At 43.0% G+C, this 27926-nt stretch overlaps 1 protein-coding gene across 2 annotated transcripts in view; it reads left to right on the forward strand.

Moving 5' to 3' along the window:
- Positions 1 to 27926, forward strand: part of LOC124268611 (E3 SUMO-protein ligase RanBP2-like) — a 59674-nt gene that overhangs the window by 13740 nt on the left and 18008 nt on the right. The window contains exons 7-16 of one of the 2 annotated variants that reach the window (XM_046703612.1): positions 11353 to 11469; positions 11802 to 11969; positions 12279 to 12395; positions 12987 to 13162; positions 22674 to 22746; positions 22966 to 23135; positions 24032 to 24159; positions 25145 to 25274; positions 25751 to 25844; positions 27273 to 27491. In XM_046703612.1, coding sequence (XP_046559568.1) covers positions 11353 to 11469; positions 11802 to 11969; positions 12279 to 12395; positions 12987 to 13162; positions 22674 to 22746; positions 22966 to 23135; positions 24032 to 24159; positions 25145 to 25274; positions 25751 to 25844; positions 27273 to 27491 — 1392 coding nt within the window. Of the gene's footprint in view, positions 1 to 11352; positions 11470 to 11801; positions 11975 to 12278; positions 12396 to 12986; positions 13163 to 22673; positions 22747 to 22965; positions 23136 to 24031; positions 24160 to 25144; positions 25275 to 25750; positions 25845 to 27272; positions 27492 to 27926 lie in introns of those variants that run through there. The other variant, XM_046703613.1, reaches the window with a different exon arrangement.

Below are 27926 nucleotides of genomic sequence, written 5' to 3' on the forward strand. Positions count from 1 at the left end.
TATGTGCAAACTGTGAGCAAACAAATCACTGCCTAATGTTTTTAACATATTTCTGTATCAAATGGATTGTATGTTTATATGTATCCTACATTCAATGCATGAACAAAACTAAAAATGTTCCCAAAGAAATAGACAGTTCCAGCACAAGTGTATATGTAAAATACCAATTATAAGTGAACATGGAATTCTACCACATAAAAGGAAGTAATATCAAAATGGATGGTTGTATCTAATATATATTTGTCCTATTATTCCCATATTCACCTCATTGTGTAAGTGTCATTTGATTCAGAGATCATGGGCATAAAAGAATTCAGAAACATTCTGACAACCTGTGAAATATTGATTTTAAAGAGAAATGGTCAAAAACACTGATAAAACTATTGTCCTTGTACATAATTTTCCACATGGTGGCACACACTGTTGAATTTGCCAAATCTTTGTAGAGTATCTATATGTAATTCTCTAATTCTTGCTACTGCAATCTTCCCAAGAATGTCCTGAAAACATAGACAACTCGACCTCTGAAAATAAGAAAAAATGCTCCTGGGTTTGTGTTTGCATATCATTATCCCCCGCCGCGCGTTTAGCGCAAAGTGGGGGATATAGTATTAGGCTCCGTCCGTCCGTACGAATTGGAATATCTTAAGAACCGTTGACTAGATTCTTTTCATATTTGGTACCTAGGTTCATCAGAGTATAAGTAAGGTCCAAGTCAGGTTTGGTGACCTTGACCTTAATTTCAAGGTCACAAGGGGACTTTAACGTTTTACTCTTGACAGCGAGATATCTCAAAAACCGTTCGCTAGATTTTCTTCATATTCAACACCACGCTTTATCTAGGGAAGGCGCAGGGCCTAGTCGATTTGGGTGACCTTCACATAATTTTCAAGGTCATGGTGACCTGCATGTTATGCTTGTCAGCGAGATACCTCAAGAACCATTCACTGGATTTTCTTCATATTTGACACCAAGCTTCATCTAGGGAATGTTTGCGTGTTTGAACCACTAAAGAGCAAGATATCAAGAGAGGTTGACTGGTCATGTTTTTGTTGACATTTAACTTCATCTTAAACTTTCATTACTTTTTAAGTTTGATTTGATAATTTGCGGGATTATGTCACCTTAGTGACAATACTTGTTCTAAATGATTCTGGGGTTCTTGGCAATGTTTTAGAATGATGATGAGTGATTAGATACAAATACAGATATTTGTGATCACTGATATGCTCTATTTTTCCTTATCCTGACTGATGATCTTTGCTTATCTCCCTTTCCCTTTCGAATGGTAGTGAAACACTTGAATCCCTTGAATTTCCCGAAGCGGACGTACAATACTCACCCACGAGTTACCTCCCTTCCTCTTTCCCGCTCAAATGTACCATGTGACGTGCCCAGACTTGTCACACTCTCTCCCTTTTCGCCCAAGCGGATGGTTGGACGAGCACTGGAGTCCCGTATACGGCAATTTTAACGTTTATATTTAGGCCTATTCTTAAAAATTTAGCTGTGTATGGTTTTTGGTTATAATTATTATGTAGTATTGTACAAATTTTGTTGATTCTTTTTTATATATTCCTCTTTGGGGTACTTATAAGCATTTAAATGTCCATTTAAAATCCCTACGACAGTTGTAACAATATTTGAATAAAAAATATTTACAAAACAAAAACTACGTTTTGTCTTGTGAGACCACCCTTACCTTACAGGGCCTTCCGGCCCCCTACAGCCAAGAGCAGGTAACTCTAGACTGTAACCTCGTACCTCACTTTCCATGCTGTCGTTTACTGGCAAGACGTGGGTCCATTCCAAGAAGGTTTCATTTCCCTACACGAATGATGAGTGTCTCAGAAACAGCAACTGTATGTATGGTTCTCTTTTTTCCCTGCATGGGCGATTTGGAGACTTGTTCTGAACTTTTTCATTCATAATTTCTAGTTGTAACTTGGTACCTGTCGCGGTCGGCTCGCCGGGTGCGTGTCAAGATGGCGGACAGGTCCCTTCGCTAGCCTCCCTGTTCATTGGTTTCCCGTGTGGTTTTTCAATGTTACGGGTGGTTATAGTAATTTTTATTTATATGTTGTTACATGTAGGGCGTCATTTCCGCTGCTAGCATTTTCTATCTTACTCCAAAAGTCGTAATTGTTAGTTATGTTGCAGTGCGTATTGCTGGTTATTGAAAGAGAAAGAAAAAGAGAGAGAAAAGAAAGAGAAGAGATTCAACTGTATGCTACGTTTGTCGCATTAGTTGTGTCGCCCATGCGTGTTTTTTCATATATGTATGTGTGTATGGGGTAGATTGCTGCACAGGTTTTTTACTTGTTGCAGTTTAAATCCTGTACTTCGTGCCTTGCTGCCATTCCCGTCAGGGATACGCACACGAGGTGTGTTTAAGATGTCTCATACAGACTGATCATGAAGAAGAGGGATGTCCGGCGTGTGCGATTTTCACGCCTCAAACCATTAAGGCAAGGCGGGTGGACCGGCTGTTTTACAGCAACCTGCTTCGGGCAGGGGGTGATATCTGGGCTCAGGATCCCCCATCCAAGCGTTCACATAGCCAAAAAAAGGGGTCTGTGGGAGCCGCTTCCCATACGGAGCCGGCTCCCAAAAGAGCTAAGGTTACCAAGGAGGCTTCGTCTGAAAAAACTAATGCTCCTTCTATATCTCAACCTGCCCCTGTCTCTGTTTCCGCCACCCCCCCTGTTGTATCGGCACCCATTGTACCTGTTGCCTCTTTAACTGCTTTGATTCAGGAACAGATGTCGTCAGTGAAATCCCTGATCGATACAGCGTTGGCTGGGTTCCATAAGGAGCTCAGCGCGCCGGTCGTCGGGGGTGGATCGGACACATCTGGGGGGGTTGGCTGCGGCCCAAGCTTCGGCTCGGAGAATGCGCCTCCCCCCGGGCAGCTTGATCCCGGCTTAGGCCGTGGGGAAAGCGCGCCCTGGGCGCCTGGTGGCGACCTAGCTTCACGCTCAGGTCCGTCACAGGTGCCTGGCGCAGGCCATACAGGGTTACCCCTGTCTTCGCCTGGTGCCCTGACTGGCGGTCGCCTAGGCGCCGACCAGCTCGGGGATACCTCGGCGCCTGGCTGCCAGTCTGGGTTGCCCGGGAAACCTGTTGCGGCAGGTTCCTCTCGGGTGCCTCGGCGACCTGGTGTGGGTTCCAGCCGGCAGGGCGACTCTTTCCCTCTGGCGCCTCTTGACCTTTTGAGTCTTTCTTGTTCAGCCTCTGGCGTATCCTCGGCGGTCTCTCAGGAGTATGAGAGTACGGCGGCCGAGGATTGTGCCGAGATGGATATGGAGGATGATGAGGGGAGGGAGGAGTCGGAGGTGGGAGTTCTGTACTCCTTTGGCTCGTCCCTGCGGCAGGTTCGGGATAAGATCGCCGAAATCCTGCCTCAGGTGGCCGTTACCGTACAGGCGCCCGACCCCGCGGAGTTTCGGCTCCCGGGGGAGGCTTTCGTGCCTAGCCGGGTCGCCGAGGCACGCCTCCGCATTCTGCCATCACTGGTGAGTGAGGTGGTCAATCCTCTCTTGACGTACTGGTGCACGCACGCGGTTTGATTTGCCCGACGTCGGCAAGCGGTACCAGTTGGGAGAGGAGGCGCTGTTCGAGCTGCCAGTGGTAGACGGGTGCGTCTTTGCTTCCGTCACTCTAGGGGGGTCGTCCTCGTCTTCCCTGGCCTCGGCCAGGCAGGGCAGGCGCCTCCCCCCTTTTCCTAATAATTCACTTACGCTGAAGTCTGCGTACCGGTCCTTCGAGGAGTGCTACCGGTGCGCAGCACAGCAATTGAAAGTGGCCGCCCACTCAGCCTACCTGTCTGCTCTGCAGGGACAGCTGGTGAATCAAAGCGCTTGTGGCGCCGACTCGTCGGCGCCGGTGCTCGAGGCAGCTAACGGGTGTCTACTCTCATCTGGGTCGGGATAGCATTCGGTGCTGTGCCAGCCAGATGATGGGTGCCGTTATGGGCTTGCTCCGCCTGTGATTGTCCGTGGCGCGGTATTCGCCGGCCACGCAACAGGCCCTCCTGTCATTGCCTTATATCATGGGGTCCTCCCTGTTCCCTGGGGCATTGCAGGTTGTACGGGAGGCCGCGGAGGCTGTATCTACCTTCAAAGACTCTAAGCCTTTGTTGGAGCAGCCCTCCGTCCCTCGCCCACGGCCTTCCCCGCTTGCTTCCGCTTATCCTTCTGCCCCGGCGAAGGAAGCTGCAAAGTGGACTGCCCCTTTGCAGTCCAAGCGGAGCAGGCGCGCAAGAGGCAAGGGCAGGCCTGCTCAAGCGCAGCAGCCTTTTCGGGGCAGGGGGAAGCCAGCCCCGGCTTCCCGCTGATTCCTTCCCCAGAGCCCTTATTGCCCCCCACTCACGCAAGCGGAGACTTGCCGACTGTGGGGGTGCACTGCCTCATGCCACACGTCCCTGTCGGCGGCCGGTTGTCCCTATTCCTCCGGGAGTGGGAGGCAGCCACCTCAAATCCCTGGGTCCTGTCCACGCTCAGGGATGGCCATTTGCCACAGTGGAGGCGAGATCCTCCGTCCTTCTCCGGGGTTCGGCACACGCCTGTGCCGACCTCCCGCGACAAGGCGGACGCGCTCCGTGCCGAAGTTCAGTCCTTACTGAACAAGGCAGCCATCGAGGTGGTTCCTGTGGGTCAGCAAGGAGAGGGGTTTTATTCCACCTACTTCCTAGTGACCAAAAAGGACGGAGGGTTCAGACCCATTCTGAATCTCAGAGGGTTGAACCAGTTACTGGAGGTGCCGTCTTTCAGGATGGAGACACTCAGGTCAGTGATCTCCTCCGTCGAGACAGGGGATTGGCTTACGTCAATCGATCTCAAAGACGCATACCTCCATGTTCCAATGCACCCCGAGTTCAAGAAGTACCTCCGGTTCCCCTTCGACGGGACGTGCTACCAGTTTCGTGTGCTCCCCTTCGGCATCTCCACGGCGCCAAGGGTGTTCACTAAACTTATGCTAATCCCAGCTCAGTTAGCCAGGTCTCAGGGCAGGTGTTGTTACCCGTACCTGGACATTGGCTTTTCTCAGGGCCTTAGGTCCTCAGTTAAGCAGAGCCTCCACACTGTGCGTGATGGATACTCTGGTGTCACTGGGCTGGATTATCAACCTCAGGAAATCAGACCTCGTTCCGACGCAGGATCTGATTTTCTTGGGGGCCAGATTCAACACGGAGCTAGGGATTGTTTCCCTTGCTCCGGACTGCATCGTCAAAGTCCAGAGGACTGTGTTACAGTTCCTCCAGTCGCCCCATGCGTCGGCCCGAACATGGCTTCGGTTGCTAGGCAACATGGCGGCGACAGTGGACGTGGTTTGGCGTGCGCGTCTGAGGATGTCAGGGATCGCCTCCGTGCGAGCGGAATTCCTGCACCAGTTGCAGACACAATTCTGGCTTCGCGGAGGGATTCGACAAACGTTCAATATGAGGATAGATGGGCCTGTTATTCGCGCTGGTGTGTCAACAGGGGGGATTCTTGATCACTTTTCTACAGATTTAGATTTAGTCTGTTTTAGAATTCCTCCAGTCTCGGTTGGACGCCGGTCTAGCGGCTTCAACTGTTCGAGGATATTCTACGGCTATTTCAGCGTTTCATATTCCTGTTGACGGTGCTCTCTTGGGGCAGCACCCTCTTGTGCAGCGCTTTTTAGCAGGCATTTATTGACTTTGTTTACAATTCATGAAACCCTGCTGTGTGTGTAAACACAGGCTATCCGTGGCTGATCCTCACCCCCAATGTCCATCGTGTACAGATCCTGTATCTACTGTATTGATTTAAATGACTTACAATTTATTCAATATTTGTCTTATGTTTATAGACGCGCCATGGATCGGGTGAAAACGACATCTCTAGTCACATGTGATAAATCTGGAGATCAGCCCCAAAACCGTATGTTGCTCGCTGCTGATGTTCATAATAGTGATATGTTGCCTAGCAAGTTACAGAGCCAATCAGCGGCAAAGGGGTCTAAGAAAAGGTCGTTATCCTCGCAACTTATGCCGTCCCAGTCTAAGAAGAGTACACAATCCCACCGATCGAGCCTAGTCTAAGAAGGTGTCCTCTTTTACTATGCAGAGAAAGTCTACCAGTACTAGATCTGAGGGCAAAACTATACGTGCTACCGCTGCTTTCAACGATGAGATCGTACCACCTAGTGAGAAAGACGTGTTTGACGACCCCCCCTATACTTCTACCTGAGGTATCAATGACATCTAGGACGCAGTCGATGTCAACTACTACGAGATCTTCACCTATGAATGTCACAGCAGGCCAGCTGTGGACATAAGACCTCTTCCTTCAAGGACAGAAGTTGGGAAACAGCATCGCAGCCGATTCAACAGACACAGAACTTCAACCCGGGGGAGTTCATGATGCAGTGATGATGGCTGTGATGGAGCAGAGATTCCAGCAAGAATCAAGGAAGACCCAGTCTGCCGACACCGTGCGCAAACCCACTGGCCTGCGCGAATCTGCACCCATCAGAGCTACACCTGCAGTTGATGTTGGCAAACGCACTACTCCGCGAAGGGGTCCACAACCGGACGACTCCTTCATACTACGAGATAGTCAAGATGATACGCAGTCCACGTTCGTCCACCTCTAAGAAGCCTGCCTCTGCGTCCAGCCGATCCAGTTCAAGATCACCACAACGCAGACGTTCGCGAAGGCACAGCTCACCACATGGAGGTTCACGAAGAGGAGGTTCCAGAGAGAGACATTCGCGAAGGGAACGCTCCCACGACTGACGTTCGCACAGGAAGGAATCTTCAGCTGCAAGTTCGCGAACCCAGGATGAAGGTTCGTGAAGGGATACAGGCTCACACAAAGATACGTCAATAAGACTCAGCTCATTGACTCAAGACACTACGGACCCCGTCTTCTCGGACTCTGAAGTAAAGACTTAGATGGCTAGCGTGTTGAGCCTAGAGTCTCCCTCTAAAGATGAAGGATGATGACTTCGACTCCGTCACAATCCCACCGATCGAGCCTATATCTAGCGTACCGGACAGCCTGCGCACAGCCTTCCAAGTACCAGATGCAGCAACTACCATCTTTTAATAAGAGGAAATTCCCCCTACATCACATAGAACCGTTTGTGAAGGCGCCGGAGTGGGACGACAACATCAAGTTGGTAAACGATGCCAGGGTGTATAAGGTGGATGATAAGAAGTTATCACAAGTGGATACAGCTTCTAGAAGATCTTTCTTCGGACTAGCAAGATCTAGGGCCATCAATGAAGCGTTGATACAGAAATTCCAGAATTCCACAACGGAAGAGGATAAAATGATCTACTCGGCCCTCATCAATCAAAAGAAGGATCAGTTCTTCTTGTCGGACCACCTCACATCGATTTCGGCGGGAATCACCTTAATATGCAGACAAGGTCTACTGGAATGACAGATTTACGCAGCCACTACTACGAGCTCCGTGGGAGGCGCCTACCATCTTTGGAGGTCTATTGGATGATGCAGCTAAACAAGCTACACTAGACTCCAGAGAGGTGATGATTATCAAGACCATAGACACCTTGGCCAACGTTATCCGACGTACATCCCAGAGATACAACAACAAGTCTAAGTACACTGGGATACAGAGAGCTAAAGACAAAAAGTACTCCAGCTCCAGAGGCGGGAAGGACTCTTTTCGTCTCCCTTCAGGCAACTACAGAGTGAACTCAGGAAGAGGCCGTGGCCCCAGAGCTTCCAGAGGTACCAGACGCTGATGCCAGAGTTCGGAACCACTGGAGTCTTCCAACCCCAGCCGTTCCTGTAAAACTATCGACAGTGGGTGGACGTCTACAAGGGTACTGGAAAAATTGGGGAATTTTAAGAGCCGACTACGCCTTGCAGGTACTAAGAGAAGGGTACAAAGTACAACTGAAAGATGCTCCTCCGTTAACCCTCAGCCCGATGGTCTTCAAGCACGCAGAGGAACAGTCAGACAGATTGCAAGAAGCCAACAACGCACTTCTCTCATAAGATGCAGTAGAGATAATAGACCAGAATCATCTCACCCCAGGCTTCTAATCTCCAATTTTTCTAGTACCAAAGAAGAACTCCTTAGAGAAGTTCAGACTGATTTACAACATGCGCAAATTGAACAGAGACTACCAACTGAAACCAGAGATGTTCAGCATGATCCACCTACCTCAACTGAAACGACTCGTCCGTCCAGCAGATTACATGGCCAGCACAGACTTACAGGATGCGTACCTGCACATCCCGATACATCAAGAATCAAGAAAATATCTATGATTCCTGTACAGAGGGCAACACTACCAATGGAGCGTGCTTACGTTTGGAATATCTTCAGCCCCATGGCTATTCACACGAATAACCAAACCCATAGTCGCATACCTTCATCAACAAGGTCTACGCAATGCCTTCTACCTGGACGACGGGATTCAGGTACACCAAGATGCAAGTCTACTCTGAACGATCAAGCTGCTCACTCAATTTGGATGGTTGGTGAACCTAAGGAAGTCAGAATTGGAACCAAAACAAGATCTACAATTCCTGGGGATAAGATTCATCACTACAGAGAATCTAATCGTCATCCCAGAGGATCGATGGGTCAAGATACAAGCCATGATTCCGCCAGCAGTCACCTCTCCGCTAACTCTACGATCATGGCAAGTTCTACTTGGTCTACTAACCTCGGCACAAGACTTGATACACATAGGAAGGCTACAGCTAAGACCGCTACAACGGTTCCTCATAAAGCATGTGGACAGTGTCGACCCTATCCTGCTGCCCGAAAACCTCAAGAGGTATCTACTATAGTGGACACACAGGTCGAATGTCTGCGAAGGAGTCTATTTACAAGAGCCGGCCTTCGAGACACACCTCTACGCGGATGCCTAGTTGCAAGGATGGGGGGCACATCTCAATGATCATGTCGTGAGCATGTCGTGGGAAGGACTAAACGGCTACGCTTTTCCACCCCCGATACTAATGCCAAAAGTACTGATCAAGATCAAACAGACACAGACGCTACAACTGACTTTGGTCGCGCCTTACTGGCGAGCGAGAGCATGGTTTCCATATCTACTAGTAAACCTAGGAAGTCCAGTAATCAAGCTTCCAGATTGGCCGACCCTTCTGATACATACGCACACCAAGCAAGTCCACGGAAACCCAGCAGTATTCCAGTTACACGTGTGGACCGTTTAAAATGTGTTTGAAGAAAAGAGGATACTCCGCCTGAGCAGCCAAAGCAATAACACTAGCATTAAGCAGATCGGCTCGCAACCTATACGACTATAAATGGCTGAAGTTTGAAACTTACGCAAGGCGGAGAGGCTTCACAGCAATAATAGCTACGCATCCTCAAGTTGCAGAATATCTATGTCATCTGAGACAGACCAGACATCTAAAGGGTTCGACTCTATCGACTTACCTCGTTGCTATCAGTACAGTGATTACCATGAAAACAGGCATCAAGTTGACGAAAGTACCATAATTACTTGCTCTACAGAGATCAAGTTGGAAGACCAACAAAAGAAATTCAGAGCCCCAGCCTGGGACCTGAATGTAATTCTGCGTCATCTTACCAGTGATGTTTACGAACCACTAGACCAGATCACGATCGAGCTGCTAACACAGAAGACGCTGTTCCTTCTAACGTTGGCTACTGCAGCTCGCATATTGGAGATACATGCGCTGGACTACGGTCGAACGACATTCGACAAAGGGCATAATAATACAGTTCATCTAGGACTTAGATGGGACTTTATTGCCAAGAATTAGCTACTTGGTCAACCAGAAAGACAATTCCACGTATCAGTGCTGTCTACAGTCCTCGGCCCACAAAATATAGAGGACTTATCCTTGTGCTCAGTCAGAGCCTTGAAGATATATCTTCAAAAGACTAAGACGAGGAGAAGGAAATTCAAGCGCCTATTTATCCCATTATCAACTGAGACATCAACTGAAGTCTCAAGAACGACCATATCGTTCTGGATGAGAGCCGTTATATTGAGAGCCTACAAAGCAGCAGGACTAGAACCTCCTAGAGCTTCCAACCCACACAAAGTGAGAGCACTGGTGTCAACACTAGCTCTATACGGAAATTGCTCTATACCGACAATAATGGAGGGCTGCTTCTGGAAGTCGGACACAGTGTTTGCCAACCACTACCTCCGAGACATAACCACTGAAGACGTCTCAGGCATTCACCAATTTGGGCCTCTCGTTGCAGCACAGCATCTAACGGTTCCGCAAAGGCGCTGAGTTGAAATCTCACCCTTTATCACGTTGACTTGTAGATGACTTTTACTAGGAAAAGTATTAGTTTGAAAGGACAGACTAGCATGAGTGATTAAGATCCTGTGTGGGTAATGACCTTACCTGCACATAAAGGGATCACAACTCATTTATGATGAAGACCTTATCATAATCCATGGGTTGTTATAAGATATCTAGTACAGGAGAATACTAGTTTATAAACCACACGAATCAACATGATTCAACTTGTCTGAGATTGAAGTAAGACAAGGAGTGGTTCCCCCAAGTTACTACGCAAGTTGGAAGAAAAGGACCACGGAAATGCCGTTTGCAGTTCCCATGGGGGGGATACAGGATGTATCTAAGGACAGCTGTTGAATCCAGTGGCTTGACCCACCACCTATTCCGACGGATTCTATAAGCAAAGATCATGAGTCAGGATAAGGAAAAATATGAAATTTTATAAGTAAAATTGATATTTTATACTTATCCTGACTCATGACGAACAAACCCTCCCAACCTCCCCGTTGAAGACACTTGTGATTTCACAGCCGATCCAAGTGCATGGGTGAGTATATAAGGAGAGAGTGACAAGTCTGTGCGGGAAAGAGGAAGGGAGGTAACTCGTGGGTGAGTATTGTACGTCCGCTTTGGGAACTTCAAGGGATTCAAGTGTTCCACAACCATTCGAAAGGGAAAGGGAGATAAGCCAAGAACATGAGTCAGGATAAGTATAAAAATATCAATTTTACTTAAAAAATTACCTTTTTTATTAAATTCTCTGATTAAATATCTTATTATTAGATTTACAAACATACATTAGATGGGTAAAAAAAATTAGAAAGGCTTACACTGTACCTTAAATTCAGAGGTCGTTTTCAGTGATATTGCTTTCCTGGAAATGACAGTGGATGATAGAGAACCAGAAATTCCTTGCAGAATTCCAAACTCTCATGTGTATTTGTATTCATGATATATGTTCAATCATATTTGACATAAAGTGAGGGTTGAAAGGAAGGGACGTAATGCTGCTTTGTTGTCCAGGGGGATAAGTAACAAGCTCACCAGAACACAGTGCTGTTTGCATTATTGACATATCTACCACCAGGTGTTGCAGGCAGTGTTGGTGCCAGTGAAGGGTTCTCTATGTTCGGTCAGGCTTCAGGGATGTCCTTCTCTACCCTAACTGCACAGGGGGATGCAGTTGGATTTGCTTTCAAGAAAGGCAAGTAAATAGTTACCTTCCATTAGAGAGGAAGAAGCTTTTTTGTTTCACATTATTGAATGTAAAGTTGAAGGAGATAGGAACATAAAAACTAGGTGGGGAATATAGGATAAAAATTGTCTGTTTTTAGTCCACTTCTCATTGATAACAAATCTTCTCGAAACTGTTTAAGTTAAAGCAATGAAATCTGACAAACTGATGTAACTGGTCATTATCTCAAATGAGTTGTAATAATGGTGTCTTAAATTTATCTAGAGATTTTCCTGCTCCATACTTTCCCACTCATATTTGTCAAAATGCTTGGACTGACACTCCATGTTTATCTATCTCAGATGAAAACAGACCATTCCAGTGGTCAGGAGCAGGTCAACAGATATTTGGGTCATCTCCAGGTGGCAACAGGACCAATGATGGTGATGATGATGATGAGGTTGTGCAGGGTGACGACATTGACTTTAAACCCATCATTGAACTTCCAGAACTAGTTGAAGTCAAAACAGGGGAGGTCAAAGCCAGACTGTGCTTTCTTGTTCATAGAATGTTTGTCCTTGTGTGTGAAGTAAATGTGAATGTTGATTCATTTTTGTCCTAATTTGTCTATATCATATGTTATATTGGGAATTACACTGTCAGAGTAAAGTACAAATTCTAGTACTTTTGTTGGGTTGAGTCCCATCCAGGATTCGAACCCACACTCACAGAGTCGGGCACCTAATCGCAGCACATCAACCATCTAACCAACTAAGCCAGTGTGGCTTCCACTTATTAGTTTGTCTGCATGTCTAATTTGGGTTTTAATGTTCTCACAGGTGAAGAAGGCTGGGAGGTGGTGTACTGTCAGAGGTCGACGTTGTTCCGATTTGTGCACGATTCCAACCAGTGGAAGGAGAGAGCTGTGGGAGACATGAAGATCCTCAAACAAGATGGTGAGTCTGGCTTCTCATGGATTAGCATGCCTTGTCGTAGTCCAGACTGGACCATATACATGCTTCCATCATACAATTTAAAGTACCAACTGACAGTCTATGGATGTGCCTGTGAAGAATTTCAGATCCCCAGTAAGCCATGCTTGTTACAGGCATGATTAGGGCTTGGTTCAATGTACAGTCCACTGTTCCACTGAAAGAGTTGACCCGTGAAGGGTCCGGGTTAGAATATTGATCTTCAGTAACCTATGCTTGTCGTAACCCAGGCTCGCTGACTTGGTTGACACATGTCATTGGTTCCCAATTGCGCAGATCGATGCTCATGCTCTTGATCACTGGATTGGCTGGTCCAGACTCGATTATTTACAGACTGCTGCCATGTAGCTGGAATATTGCTGAGTGCGGTGAAAAACTAAATTCACTCTCACTCACTGAAATTAGTCGAAGAACCGTACTGTAATGTTCATCAATGGTAGACTTGTTGAAATTTTGTTCAATGTTTTCTTTATTTGTAATGGCCCAAGAATGTATTCAGATAAATACAATGTTCCTCATTCATGTATGTTTTCATTCTGTTGTAAACCATTGCAGACAAATATCGAATGCTGATGAGGCGAGATCAAGTACATAATGTGGCCTGTAATCATCTGATAGCTCCAAATATGATCCTGTCTCCCATGGCAACATCAGAGACAGTCTGGTGCTGGACTGCTCAAGACTATGCTGAAAACGAGGCAAAGATTGAACAGTTTGCCCTCAGGTTCAAGGTCAGTCACCAGAGATAACAGATATGTCTGGGGCATAGTTGCGTTTCGATGCATCAGCCTAGATGAAACTTCAGTGATTGGTAAATTTTTCTGTTATGGAAGGATGTACGTTTTAAATTTTTTTTTTGGGGTATTATGTATCCTCGGGGCTGTCTCTCCCGTTCTTTTTCCCCTTCCTTCTTTTCCCACACTTTCCTTTTCTCCTCCCTCCCTCCCTCCCCTCCCTCCCTCCTTCCCCCCTCTCTCGCTCTCTCTCTCTCTCTCTCTCTCTCCTTTTCTCTTCTCTCCACACACACACACACGAACACATACACAAACACACACACACATTAAAAAAAACAAAAAACAAAACATATTACATATGAAAGATTTGTGGTTAGTCTTACACCAAATTCATTCTTTAAAAAAAACCTTGTGGTTAATTAATACCGAGCGATTAAAAGTTGCTAAAAGTCACCTGCTTCACTCTCGCCCTCCAGAGCACTGCAGTGACGTCATGTGAGGAATCAAAGAATCAAAACTACTTACTAGTTGTAGTAAAATATGTATATGATTGATGACCATAAACATTTTCCATGACACAACTTGTAACATAACGATTTCTTCCTCGGAAGCGAGGTTGTGGTTGAAGTGACAATCATATTGTAAGCAGTATTATATTGACACCCAACTCGCTTCCATGAGAGAAATTGTTATTTTATAAGCTATGTCATGCAAAATCCTATTGGCCATCAATCAAATACTTATTTTACTACCAGTAGAAAGTAGTTTTGATTTTGTAACTCGTTGATAACAAACCTTAATAGCATTTATCCTCAGACTGGCGGATGTTCGTGACAGGGCGCCGCCATTTTTGAAAATCGTAAAGTCACAGCCTAAAGTCTGTTAGAATTAATGAGATTATGGTTTGTTTTCATCAAGTTAAAAAATCAAAACTACTTTCTACTCGTAGTTAAATATGTCTTTGGAATCATGACCAAAAGCATTTTGCATGACACAACTTGTAACATAACGATGTCTTCCACAGAAGCAAAGTGGGGGTCTAAGTGACAATACAGCACGATAAATTTCTTGCTACATACACGTGGTTAACGTCCACTCACCAGTATGTAGATACTAGTCAATGTACGTCTTTATATTTGGTCTTATAATCCTAATTAGTTTATTATCATACATGTATGCATTTTGAAACTTAATAAAAAGCAGGCGATCTGAGGATACTTATAGTGAATTTATAACAGGACTGTAATATCTAGACATTTTATAGTTTGCCAATGTGAATCATAATTTGCACACACGCCCTACAGTAGTGTATGTTGTTTGTCTCATTACACTTCACGGCGAAAACAATGATTATGTTGAATGCTACGACAAATGAATAAAAACAAAATGCAAATATTAAAATTAAAACAGATTACAGGTATAGGAACAATGTCAGACTATTACCTTGTTTGAGGAATGTATCCATCAATATCTACAAAAATGAGGGATATGTCATTCATCTGCAGCTGTTCCAAGAAATGTGTCTTCTAACAGTCTAATCGAAAAAGTGATATATCGTTTCAGGTATTTCCCATTGGTGTATAGTCTCATTGGTCACCCAAGTTAGCACACCTGGCAACTAATTGCATAATGTCCGTCATTCTTTAAAAAAAAAGTAATTTAGTTAGCCAATCTTGCTCAGTGAATCAATGTATTGGCGGTTAATCCTTTGAAAGAAGGACGTTGTTTTTACACAGACACAGATACGACAGTGTATTCAGTACAGATTAGTAAATCTACATACATAAACACTCGCTGTGCAAGATAAAAGTAATTAATCAATCAGCGTGTTATCTGTTATTCCTTTGATCGATGTTTATAATGTTGAGTATTTACTCAAGACACGGCACCCATGAAAGGCCACCTCCTCGTGGTGGGTGCTGGGTCACGCTAAGCGCCTTTCAACCCCCCGTTGTGGACCCGGGGGGGATATTTTGGTCCACCAACCCGTTTGCCGTGGGTTGCGCCCCTGTGTCGGTGGAGGACGGGATTCTGGTGGTTGAGGGCACTGGTTCCAGGAACAGTGTTCCTTTGCCCAACACACCACTTTGGCCCTGACTTCACCTAGACGGGTGGTAGAACTGGCCCGGTTCTATCAATCGGCTGGTCACGCCGTGCCCTGTGCATGGAAACATTCAATTTCATCATAATGTACATTTTATATACTGTTGGTATTGAATGTTGTATTTCAAAATTATCTTGTTATATCTATTTGCCTAGAGTCCTATGCCAGAAGGCGGTGGCTCATGGGCCAATCTGGTGATAATGACCTCCAAATGATGTATGTCTCTAATTTCTTGTCTTGGACCGAACCAGTCGGGCAAGACATTGGTGGACAAATGCAGCTATTTGTGTCGTTTTCTCTGGAGTATAACACCCTGTATCCCTGGTGTCGGCATTTTGGGGATCAATGCTATTCGACACCGTCCTCGTTGACACTCCGTGGTGGGTGGGGCACAGGGTGCTGAAACCAATTTCCTTTCACCATGACACTACAATTATCTGGTTCCACTCGAAATGAAAAGAAGAGACGAATAGAAATTGTTGATCAATCAGTGAAAACTATTTCACCAAATGAAGATAACTGGGCTCGATTCCTTGTGATAGAGGCTGTGGATTATCTACCGATAAAACTCAACCCTTTTGCTGTTTCCAAAGCTGTTTCTGGGATTTGTGGGGAAGTGAAGAACGTCACCCGTCTCCGTAGTGGCTCCCTTCTAGTGGAGTGCGCACGGAGACAACAATCGTTCAATCTTTTGTCAATCCGTACATTTGCAAATATTGACGTTACAGTGTCTGTGCACAGAACACTAAATACTTGTCGAGGAATCATACGTGACAGGACTCGTTGTCTGTCTGATATGTCGGAAGAAGAAATTGCTGTAGAGCTACAACATCAGGGTATTACAGCAGTTAAAAGATTCACAATAAAGAAGGAAGGCGTCATCACAAAAAACAAATACCTATCTCTTGACCTTTGCCCGAACATCGCTTCCGCAATCGATCAAAGCTGGGTACTTCAATATCGGAGTGGAGACATATGTGCCAAGTCCGCTTCGATGCTATAAATGCCAGAAATTCGGGCATGGGTCCAGTTCTTGTCGCGGCTCTGTGGTGTGTTATCGCTGTGGTGGGAGCCACGAAAACACCGACTGTGACAAGGACTTTAAGTGCGCAAATTGTCTAGGACCTCATGGTGCGTCGTCCAAATCATGCCCTATGTGGCAAAAGGAATCAGCAATAATGAAAATAAAGTGTGAAAAGAATATCTCCTACCTTGACGCCAAAAGGCTACTGACAAATGACCTCTCCACTCGATCAAACATCACATACTCTGCTGCAGTATCTCGCTCTGTGGCAACATCCACTGCGGCATGCCAGACTGACCTGACGTGGGTCAACTCAGAAAAACCTGTTAATTCAACTTTTCTCAAACCTTTGACTTCCCCAGTCACACCATCGACTTCAACGGTCACAACAGCATCATCTGGATCTCAGACTGAGACACAATCAAAAACACCATCAAACACGTCTGACAAGGAGCCGCCCGACACACTTTACTTGTCGAAACCGAAAGGAAAAAATAAGAATAAGAAACAGACACCAACAATCCCTTCACCTTTAGTGGTTCCTCTAGAGAACCCATTTGGCCCTCTAGACATGGAGGTTACGTTATCTTCACAAGACAGGCGGGGGGAATAGCTCCTCCTCACATTCACGAGGGCGATCACCAATTGAGGCACCATGACTCAGTTGCCCAATCTAATACAGTGGAATTGCAGAGGTCTTAAAAATAACTTAAATGAAATACAATTATTGATACAGGACTTTCATCCATCGGCATTTTGTCTTCAAGAAACCTTTCTTAAAAGTACAGATACTTTCAACTTAAGACAATACAGTGATTATCATTTCTTTTCACCTCAAGGCGATAGAGCAACTGGTGGTGTTTCTATCTTGGTTCGGCAGGGTATTATACATAGTCCTGTCCCACTTATTACCAATCTCCAAGCTGTAGCTGTTCGTCTGACTTTACACATTGCGTTGACGCTATGCAGCTTGTACATCCCACCATCTTCTGATATCCGTCTGTCAGATTTGCAAAATCTGTATGACCAGATTCCAAAACCGTGTATTATCATGGGTGATCTGAACGGACACAACCCGCTTTGGGGCAGTGTCCATACTAATCCTAAAGGTAAAATGCTTGAGGAATTCATTTCCGATAATAATTTATGTATTTTCAATGACGATTCAACCACATATTTACATCCAGCTACGGGAACATATTCTTCCCTGGATCTGTCTCTCGCTAACCCCAACTTGTATAATGAATTTAAATGGATGGTCCATGATGACCTATGTGGGAGCGATCACTTTCCCACCATTCTCAAAACAGTCAACCCTGGTGATGATCCACCTATATCCAGAAGGAACTTCGCCAGGGCTGATTGGTCATTATATGAGACTCTGTGTGTTGAACACTTGAAGCATGATCTTTTTAGGAACAGTGAAGATCCTATACAGTCTTTTTCGGATATACTAAATGACATTGCTGATAAAACAATTCCTAAGTCCTCTGCGGTTCCACATGTTCGTAAACCATGGTTTAATCATGAATGTAAACAGGCCAGGAAATGTAGGAAGAAAGCCGAAAAATATTTTCGCAAACACCCTACTGTCCATAATTTAGACAGAGTCAAAATTACTAATGCTAAGGCTCGACGTTCTTTTTAAACAAAATAAGCGTCAGTCTTGGCGTAAATATGTTTCTAAAATAAATTCACGTACACCTATGTCAAAGGTGTGGAACATGATCCAAAGAATAAAGGGCAAAGGTTCCAAATCTACCGTTCATCATTTGAAGGACGGTGATAATTTATTGACTAATAAAACTGACATTGCAAATAAACTTGGTGAAACTCTTGCCAAGCATTCATCTTCATCTAATTATGTCCCTGAGTTTCAAAAGTATCAGAAACAACAGGAGACGAAAAGAATAAATTTTAACTCAGACAATGGTGAAGATTATAACGAACTATTTTCGTTACATGAGCTCCATACCGCCCTTGAGCAAGCTCATGATACAGCAACAGGAGCTGATAATATTCACTATCAGCTCTTGAAACATTTACCGGAATCATGTTTAGAAATCCTTTTAGAGATTTTTGATCAAATATGGACTTCAGGGAATTTCCCAACTTCGTGGCGTACTGCTGTTGTAGTCCCTATTCCAAAACCTGGCCGGGATCATACTGATCCGTCTAATTACAGACCAATCTCTTTAACGAGTTGCGTCTGTAAAACCATGGAACGAATAGTAAATAATCGATTAACATGGTATCTTGAAACCAATAATCTCATAACAAATATTCAATGTGGTTTCAGGAAAAATCGTAGTACCATTGATCATTTGGTACGTTTAGAATCCTTTGTTAAAAATGCAATAATAAATAAACAACATGCAGTATCGATATTCTTTGATCTCGAGAAAGCATACGATACGACCTGGAAGCATGGCATTTTAAAGGATTTACATGATTTTGGTTTACGGGGTCGTCTACCTCTTTTATATCACAGTTTTATCAGACAGGCAATTTCAAGTCCGAGTGGGTTCAACCCTGTCTGACCATTATAATCAGGATCAGGGTGTCCCACAAGGCAGTATTTTGTCTGTAACATTGTTTAGTATTAAGATCAACAGTTTATCAAAGGTTTTAAATGATTCAATTGATGGATCACTTTTTGTGGATGATTTTAACATTTCTTGTCGCGGTAAGAATATGCATACTATTGAACGACAACTACAGTTGTGTTTAAATAAAATACATAAATGGTGTCTTGAAAACGGCTTTAAATTTTCTAAATCAAAAACTAATTGCATACACTTCTGCCGTAAATATAAACCACATAAACACCCAGAACTGTTTTTGAATGGCACTCCCATCAAGGTTGTAAAAGAGGCCAAGTTCTTAGGTCTCATTTTCGACTCCCATTTAACGTTTCTTCCGCATATCAAATCTCTCAAAACTAAATGCCTGAAGGCACTTGATTTATTGAAAGTCGTGTCTAATTCAAGGTGGGGAAGGGATCAAGCTACGCTCCTACACCTTTACAGATCACTTGTCCGCTCGAAGCTTGATTATGGCTCCATCGTTTATGGTGGAGCCTGCAAAAGCAACCTAAAACTCTTAGATTCAGTCCACCATCAAGGTCTGAGACTTTGTCTTGGGTCCTTCAGAACATCTCCTGTTGACAGTCTCTACGTCGAGGCAGATGAGCCTTCTCTTACTCAACGCCGTATAAAATTATCATTACAGTATATTACGAAGCTATATTCTAACGAGTCTAATCCTGCGTTTCGCTGTGTCTTCACTCCTCTTTATGAGGATTTGTATAACAAAAAGCCTTCTCTTGTTCCGCCCCTTGGGCACAGAATTAAACCATTCCTTTCTGCTGCCGGCATTGAGCTGGAGAATATATCTCCTTCTCGTCTTCTTTCTTCTCCTCCTTGGCAATTGGTGAGGCCAGAAGTTGACTTAACATTAACCACATTTAAAAAATCCGAAACTAATGATTTACAATATAAACAGGAATTTAGTCAGTTAAGAAATAAATATAATACCTATAAATCCTTATATACAGATGGATCCAAGGATGGTGGCGCGGTTGCGTGTGCCACTGTCATTGGGTCCAAAACAATATCTTCCAGACTACCCAATGACAGTTCAATTTTCACAGCAGAAGCAAACGCCATCTTAACAGCTCTTAAATATATTAATAAACACCGTAAATATAAACAATATATCATCTTTTCTGACTCTCTATCTTGCCTTCAGGCTATTAAAAATCTATCTTGCAAGCATCCACTTTTAATTGAAATAATCGAATTATATAATGATCTTGCTACTGGCCAATGCGACATCGTCTTCTGTTGGTTACCCAGCCACGTTGGCATTTCTGGGAACACAATGGCCGATCTTGCTGCCAAGGCAGCACTCCACAAATCTGTGACACCACTTCTTCTCCCATACTCTGATTATAAAGCCAGCATTAGAACATACATCCGCGATCTGATGCAGAAGAAGTGGGACACCCAAGTAGGTATCAATAAATTACATGCAATCAAACCTTATATCGGTTACACTTACTTGGGATGTCAGTCCAGATTTGAAGAGGTCACCATGCGACGATGTCGCATTGGCCACACCAGATACACTCATGAGTACCTATTGAAGGGCGAGGATCCTCCGTTTTGTATCCCTTGTGATGAAAGAATCACAGTCAAGCATGTACTGCTTGACTGTGTTGAATATTCCATCACAAGGGATAAGTATTTTAATGTCAAAACATTGAAGGATCTTTTTTACTACTGTTAGTTCTCATTTAGTTATTGCCTTTTTAAAAGAATTAGATTTGTTGAGTGATTTGTAAATAGATATATATTTTATTATTGGTAGTTTAGATTAGCAACTGAGATTGTTAGTGGCTGTATCCTCAAAGGGGGTTGAAGTATTGTAAAATTATTGTCCTCCTGAGAGGGTACGTAAGTCCCAAAACATTTGGTCAATTTAAGTGTGCCAGGTTTTTAATCGTAGAATAAGTGTGTTTTTAATTTATGGCTAGATTTCTCTTCTGTCGCCAATGGTTGAAGGGATGGTGTAAATCCAACTAGGGTCCATGCAGGTAGCAAAAAGTAATGTAAGTCCCCATGGTTCCTAGTATGGTGATCTACCTTCAGTTGTTGGCGATCTATAGCCCGTTTTTATATTGTATTGTCTTCGTAAATAAAATAGTTTTACATGTTCATGCTAGTTTTAGACTCCATCTGTGATACTCTAGTTATTTTACAGTCCTTCGCTGACTGATTCTTTAGCAACTTTGATTTATTATTTATATAAAACATTTCTCGTCACGATATGGCTGCAATATTGCCGATGTGACGTTAAATCGTAACTCACTCACTCACTACTCAAGACACAAGAAATGCCAAATGGGAACTTTTGTCAGGTAATCTAAGTGGTGTTACCACTAATTATACCTGTTATAAATTCATTAACTGACCAAGTGAATGATGACAAATAACATGTGTAGGTTTTTACCACCTAAGGGCGGTGGGGTAGCCTATTGCTTAAAGCGTCAGCTCGTCACGCTGAAGACCCGGGCTCGAATCCCCACATGGGTACAATGTGTGAAGCCCATTTCAGGTGTCCCCTGCCGTGATGTTGCTGGAATATTGCTAAAAGCAGCGTAAAACTAAACTCAGTCAGTCAGTTATACCACCTAACATGGGTTACAGCAAGGGAGTATTAATTGCTGTATTGCATGCAATTTAATTGCATGTGAAAACTTATGGACCGACACTGTTTTGAGAATACAAACAGAACTTCTTTGTTGCATAAGAAATACATTTAAGCATTTGCTGTGTGCTTAAACTGTTTGTACCTATTTACCTAAGTAAATTTTCAGATTCTTCTAGCAATGGCAAAGTAGGGTTGTTTAGTGGATGGATTCAAATAAATCAAATGTCATTTTTTAATATACGTAATAGATGTCAAATTTTTACATGACATGATTAAATATCGAGGTAAAAAAAACAAACAGAAATGGGATCAATTTGGATCAGTCACACTATCCAGGCATTAGAAAACTTGAAAGAGCCCACACTGCTTTGATACATTATTACAATCAGACAAGAACTACCGGGGATATTTTCAAATAATTGCATCTGAAGGGCATCCACCCTTCTTAATGTCGCACTGTTTAGGTTGAAGAAATTAACCGTAACCGTGATGAGCGAGGCTGATCATCGTTTTCACTATCACTAGTGTCTGGCTCGAACAAATAAGGCCTAGCAACAACAAGCGATTTTGACAGAATCGTCTATGAAAACAAGTTGTAACTCGGAAACTAGGCAATGCAGGAGACAAAATTAAATGAAAGTAGATTGTGAGAACATATAGCTTTCATTTTTCACAACAGTTGTCACGATTTCAGGTTTATACAAACCTGTAAACAAGATATTTACCCCCTGAAATGTACATGAATTCTGCATCTGCCCTTATATCTATTCGTCACATGACGTCACAGAGACGCGCCGCTCTGATTGGTTGAAATTTCGTTCGCTGGTGAGAATTGTGCACTGTTGTCAAAATGTCGATTAAGTTAATTAAAGATCGAAATGAGTAGTTTTAATGATGGGGTTTCATTTATAACGATGTCAATTAGTGATTTATGTATTTGTACCCCCCTAGAGTATATGTGATCTTTAAAAGGAAATTTTTATGCATGGTTTGAAGTCATGAGAGAAAAAATATCCCCTTTGAAAGAAAACGTAGTGGGCTCCCTCCAGAATATCCAATCATGGGTTTGTAAGGAAGTTCTACATTTAAATATTTGTTTTACATTCGTCGTTAAAATTGGATGCATGGCGTATATCATCACCTCATGTTTGAGTCATGTATTGCAGACAGAAAAGCTGGCCAGACAGTTCAAGAAGAAGTTTGAAGAGGTTCAGGAGCAGGTCAGACAAACAGAAGCTGGTATGTGTCAGACTACCATTTTCCCCAGTGAACCAAAGTAATTAAATCTAAACCTGAATGATCATAAATAACATCATGCAGAATGGGGTGTTTCTTAAACAGGCAGCAACTAATGGCACATATGTCATCTGATTTTAGTAGATTCTTAGATAAATATGACCATTGTGCTCCTCTCAGTTCATCTGTCACCTTAAAGAGGAACTGATATTTTATTACCAGCAGCCCCAGCTAAGAATGCCAACAACTCGGCAACTGAGTCCAAAAGTCAGGAAGTCTCTGTGACAGAGGAAGAAGAAGATGATGACGAAGATGATGATGATTCTGAGGAAGAAAGCATTGTGTTTGAGAAGAGGGCTACGTTGACATATTTTGAGAATGATGAGTGGAAGGTGAGATATTGATGCTATGTTGTGTCTCACACAATGTAGGTATGAAGAAGAGGAATGGCTATACAGGAGCCCTGTGTTGATGCACTAGAGTAAGAAAGTACACACATTGGGCACATCCATACATGGGAAGAGATTTGTAAACAGTTTCAAAGTCCAGCTGTTGCATTACTACAAGACTGTTAGGGTCGAGCCCTGCCATCTTGAACCTAGCGGGACTGTGGTGTAACTGAGACATATCAGGACGTTCAAGATAATAAGTGAAGGACATCCAGAGAACTCAAGATTAACAGTAACAGTGATGAAATTAGAGATAAGCAGGCATTTTGTTAGGTATTTAGGTTGTGAATCAGTCGGGAGGGGATAATATGTCCGAGATATTGTTAAATTTGAGAGAGTGTAGTTTGAGACCGATTGTGTTGACTATTTAAGCACACAACATTATATCAATTGATGTTCATGACACCATTATCAAAGGCACTAAACTTCTGTATGCAAGGTGGCCTCCATTAAATGGGATGGAAACCAGTAATGTTGTGTTGTGGTCACTTTGTTTCAGGTTTATCAGCACCGTACCACAGCTTTAGGGGTTCACTGAACTAGTCAACTTCTGAAGAAAACCATCACTTCTGGCTTTCCTTCCACGTTAATCTGAAATAGTGTTATATAACTGAAAATACTGTTGAATAACAATCGAGCCCAAATTAAGTACATTGCATCTACATACTTACAACACATTCACAGATTCACCGATACATTGATGTATACGTCTATTGATTAGCGCCACTGAGCATCTGAAAGGTGGATATTAGGCGCTTTACAAATGAATTATTATTATTATTATTTATTATTATACCAACTTGTACTTGGAGTTTCATTGAGAATTATCTTCTTTCTAGAAACTTGGAATGGGCAACCTGAAGATCCTGTACAATGAAGATCTGAATGGAAACCAAATTGACATGGACACAGATGACAAACTAAAAATCTGCAACCATATCATTTGCCGGGAACACTCAATAAGAGTGTAAGTCAGTTGAGAATTCTTCACCTTAAAGATATTGCTTGTCAGGAAAACGTTTTTGTGTGAGTGTGTGTGTGTGTGTGCTTGCCCTTGTCTGGACTTAAGTTTGATGTGCAGAGATGGCATGCTGCAGTTTGATATGGATACCCAACTCACACATTGAATACTGACACTCAGCCAACTGTTGTTGTTTTGGGGCATCAAGAGGCCAGTGATTGAACCACCTCTCTTGCTGTTTTCTGAAGGACTCTGTATCCACTTGCAGGCATTGGGAAAGGCAGGGGCCATGGGCCATTTTGCACATTAGAATAAAAAATGGCCCATTAAAATTTTGAAGTTTACTATTGATACAAGGGCAGTGGCCCATTCTAAATTCAGAAATGGCTAATAATCCTGAAAATGGCCCATTGTCAAGTTCTCTATCCCAATCCCTGCACTTTAACAAGGATTTGGAGGGAAAATGTAAAAGGCCAAAAACATGCGACTTACTAATGTTTGAAATTATATGAAATATGACAAAAGTCAAGTGTTTGATGCTCAGAGACTCATTCTTGTCAGTTGTGTGTTCCGGTGAGACTTAAGAGGTGCTTCTGGAGGCCATGCTCGATACTGAAATTCATTTCCCATGACTCTTTAAGTGATGCTACCAAATACCGCAATCTAACGATGTCTTATTGACATCATTTGTGTGTTTAGTTGGTTTGTTTTGCATGTTTTCATTAACGAACATCAGTTGCTATTCACCACTGTATCACAGGCTTATGTGATTCGCATTTTGGGGAACTTGAGTTTCTATATAGTATTTGTGAAATTCCTGTCTGAGAAGATAATGGCAAGTTCTTTAGTTAACATAAGACTATGGCAGTCAAGTTACCAAAGTCTTTGCAGTGTGTAGATACATACCTATACTATTGACCCTTGTTTGTCGTGTCATGTTGCTGATATTCCAAACTTGATGTCATCCCTCCGTGATTGTTCATACATCCAGAGAGATGCCGAAGAGAGCATGTATGTGGAGTGCCCAAGACTTCTCAACAGACGAGCCAGTCAAGAGGAACTTCAAGGCATCTTTCAGCTCAGTAGCTGCTGCAGAGGAGTTTGCTAAATCTTTTATGGAGGTAAGACATGCTTGTTTTTGTTACCCATTCTCATGCTTAGCCCTTTCCAAGAAGTCAAGCTCTCTCATTGCCTATTTGTCATACATCTGTCATCCATCATCCATAATAAACATCATCTCATCCGTGAAGATCCGGATTAGAATTGGTCTTCAGCAATCCATGCTTGTCATAAGACAATTTATTACGAATCTGTCTTTTTCATTATAGTTTTAACATGGATGCAGCCGTGATTGTGGCACTAATTTTCTTCAGTATTCATCATGAGCATTTCTTTGAATGTAACATTACAAAATGCGAATGGCTTCACTGATGAGATTATTCAGGGATTCATGTTAAAATCATAGATACCTTTTGTTACATTTAATAATGATTTTATGCAGATACTGTTAATGCATGGTTGTACTGAATGTATTTCAATTGAAGTGGGTGTCAGTGTTGTGAACAACTGAAAAGTTTGTTGTTTCTGGTGATTTTAGGGTGTGAGCTTGGCCCGAGATTCTGAGTTGTCCGAGCAGATTTCACATGAAATGGATACCCCTGTTATATTTTCTCATGGTGATGCCACAGGAGGTAAGTTTAGATTGAAGACATTATGACCTGTTGGTGTGCAATAAGATGTGTGATCTAACCATGTTACTTCAAAGGAGTCTCTAAATCTTGACAGAAATGCTTTTATAAGTTTATCAAGATGAATAAGACATATATTCGTAACTTTCGTAAGGTTGAACAGGAACAATTATTTCCACAAGGACATTCACTTACTGATTTACATACTGATATGTCTTATTATTGACCACCAGCTGTGTTTGAAGGATGAATCATGCGTTTCAACTCCAGAAACAGATGTTCACTGACATAACACCTTGGACTCAGTAGCTGCCTAACTTGAACATGCATTGCTCACCTTGAACTTTCATTGCAGTCTTTCAACTTGCATTGCACTCTTTGAACTTGCATTGCACTCTTTGAATTTGGAACTTGTATTGCATGGCTCTAACTTACATTCCTCTGGGGGTTGGATTTTGTGTGTGTAGTACTGAGCTATACTAACATACATTAGTGAGTGGGTGAAGAGATTTATGTGTAGGCTAAAGCACGACTCCGAGGTTATGGTTGGGAAAGTAAGACCCGAGACCGGAGGGTGGGGAGACCGGAGGGTGGGGAGAAGTAAGACCGAGAGCGCGTAGCAGTATGCAGTTTTGTCAATAATCACTATGGAAAAGTTCAGTGTGAATGAAAGATTTTAACTTAACCCATAGAGATGATCACAAAACTTCATATATTTTTATTACCCAATATACTGTTTCTGAGAAAAAACCCATTGCAATATGTATCGACTGAAATCTGTATTGCGATACCGGTAGCACTATGCAGTCGTACCTCTGAGACTAAAGATGTAAAAATACAACCCTTAGCACTTTTCAAAACAGCAAGCAACTCACAAACTAACCATGCAGTAGATAGAGAGGTTGGAGACATCTCACTCACTCACTCACGTTTGTTTGGTGGTGATGGTAAACCTTTTACTTTGGCATGCTAGTCCTTTTACCTTCTAACTGAATGTTTGATAAGGGTCAAACAGTAGTTTTATAGACATATGACAATGCATTTAATGTTAATTCTGAATTCTTTTCAACCTGTTTGTATGTGGCTGCCATTATTGACTAACATTGTAATAACTGAGCTTGTGAAGTGGTAGTACCATTCTTTCTGTACATTATCTTCACCTGTAATCACGGGGTAGGGGAACCCCAAGTCAGGGAGCATACTACCCCCTTTGGATGCTGCTTGAGCCCTTCCACCCTTGCTTACCTTGTGTGACCATATACCCCGGCTTCTTGTGTTTCAGTGGGACGGAAGTTCATGCTCCAGTTGTTCAATATGTTTGTGTACATAGCATTAACTGTCACTAGCCCCAGCACTGTTTCTAGACTTGAATTGAATGATTCTCCTGAATCCTGAATTCATACTTATCCCCAACTCCTGCCCAACGACCAGGTCAATCCCGAATCCTTGTTTGTCAATCCGAAGCAAGCTCTGCAACCTCAATGGGTGGCAGTAGCCAATGTGAGACGAGGATGCAGCCAGGTTATAGTGGGGGCAGCGAATCAGCAGCCTCATCACAAACAGGGGAGGGTGTGTCAGCCACTGATGCTACCTCAGTTGTTTCATGTTCGCCTGAGCTGTCTGCTCTCTTAAGTTCATTCTTAGAGGAAGGTAATTAAATGTGTTGCCTTAAAATGACCATACTTTTGAAAGGGATGTTCTATATAATGCCATTTTATCCCATCAAATACTGAAAGATAATCATCTGAAAGTTTCTGACATATATGCAATATTATATCTGTAAGTATTCGTGTCTTCTTTCCTGAATCTTCCATCTTAAACCCATGTCCCTGGTATGCTAACCTTAGTATGATAGCCATAAGATAAGAATTAACAAGTACAAGAGATTTAATGCAATAGATTTTTCTGTTGCAAATGAATATCTAATTGAATGAAACAGTATTTGCTCAAATTTATTAACTAATCATTGTTTTGATGTTTTCAGATCAGAAAAGATGAAGAAAATGAAGAAATAGGAAATTGGAATACGTGTGTGCTAAATGGATTCATAATTCTGGACTATAAATGAAAGATATTTCTTGATGT

Source organism: Haliotis rubra, unplaced genomic scaffold (assembly GCF_003918875.1).
Source record: "Haliotis rubra isolate DU_JTF1 unplaced genomic scaffold, ASM391887v1 Scf1396, whole genome shotgun sequence".
In the NCBI taxonomy this organism is placed as follows: domain Eukaryota; kingdom Metazoa; phylum Mollusca; class Gastropoda; order Lepetellida; family Haliotidae; genus Haliotis; species Haliotis rubra.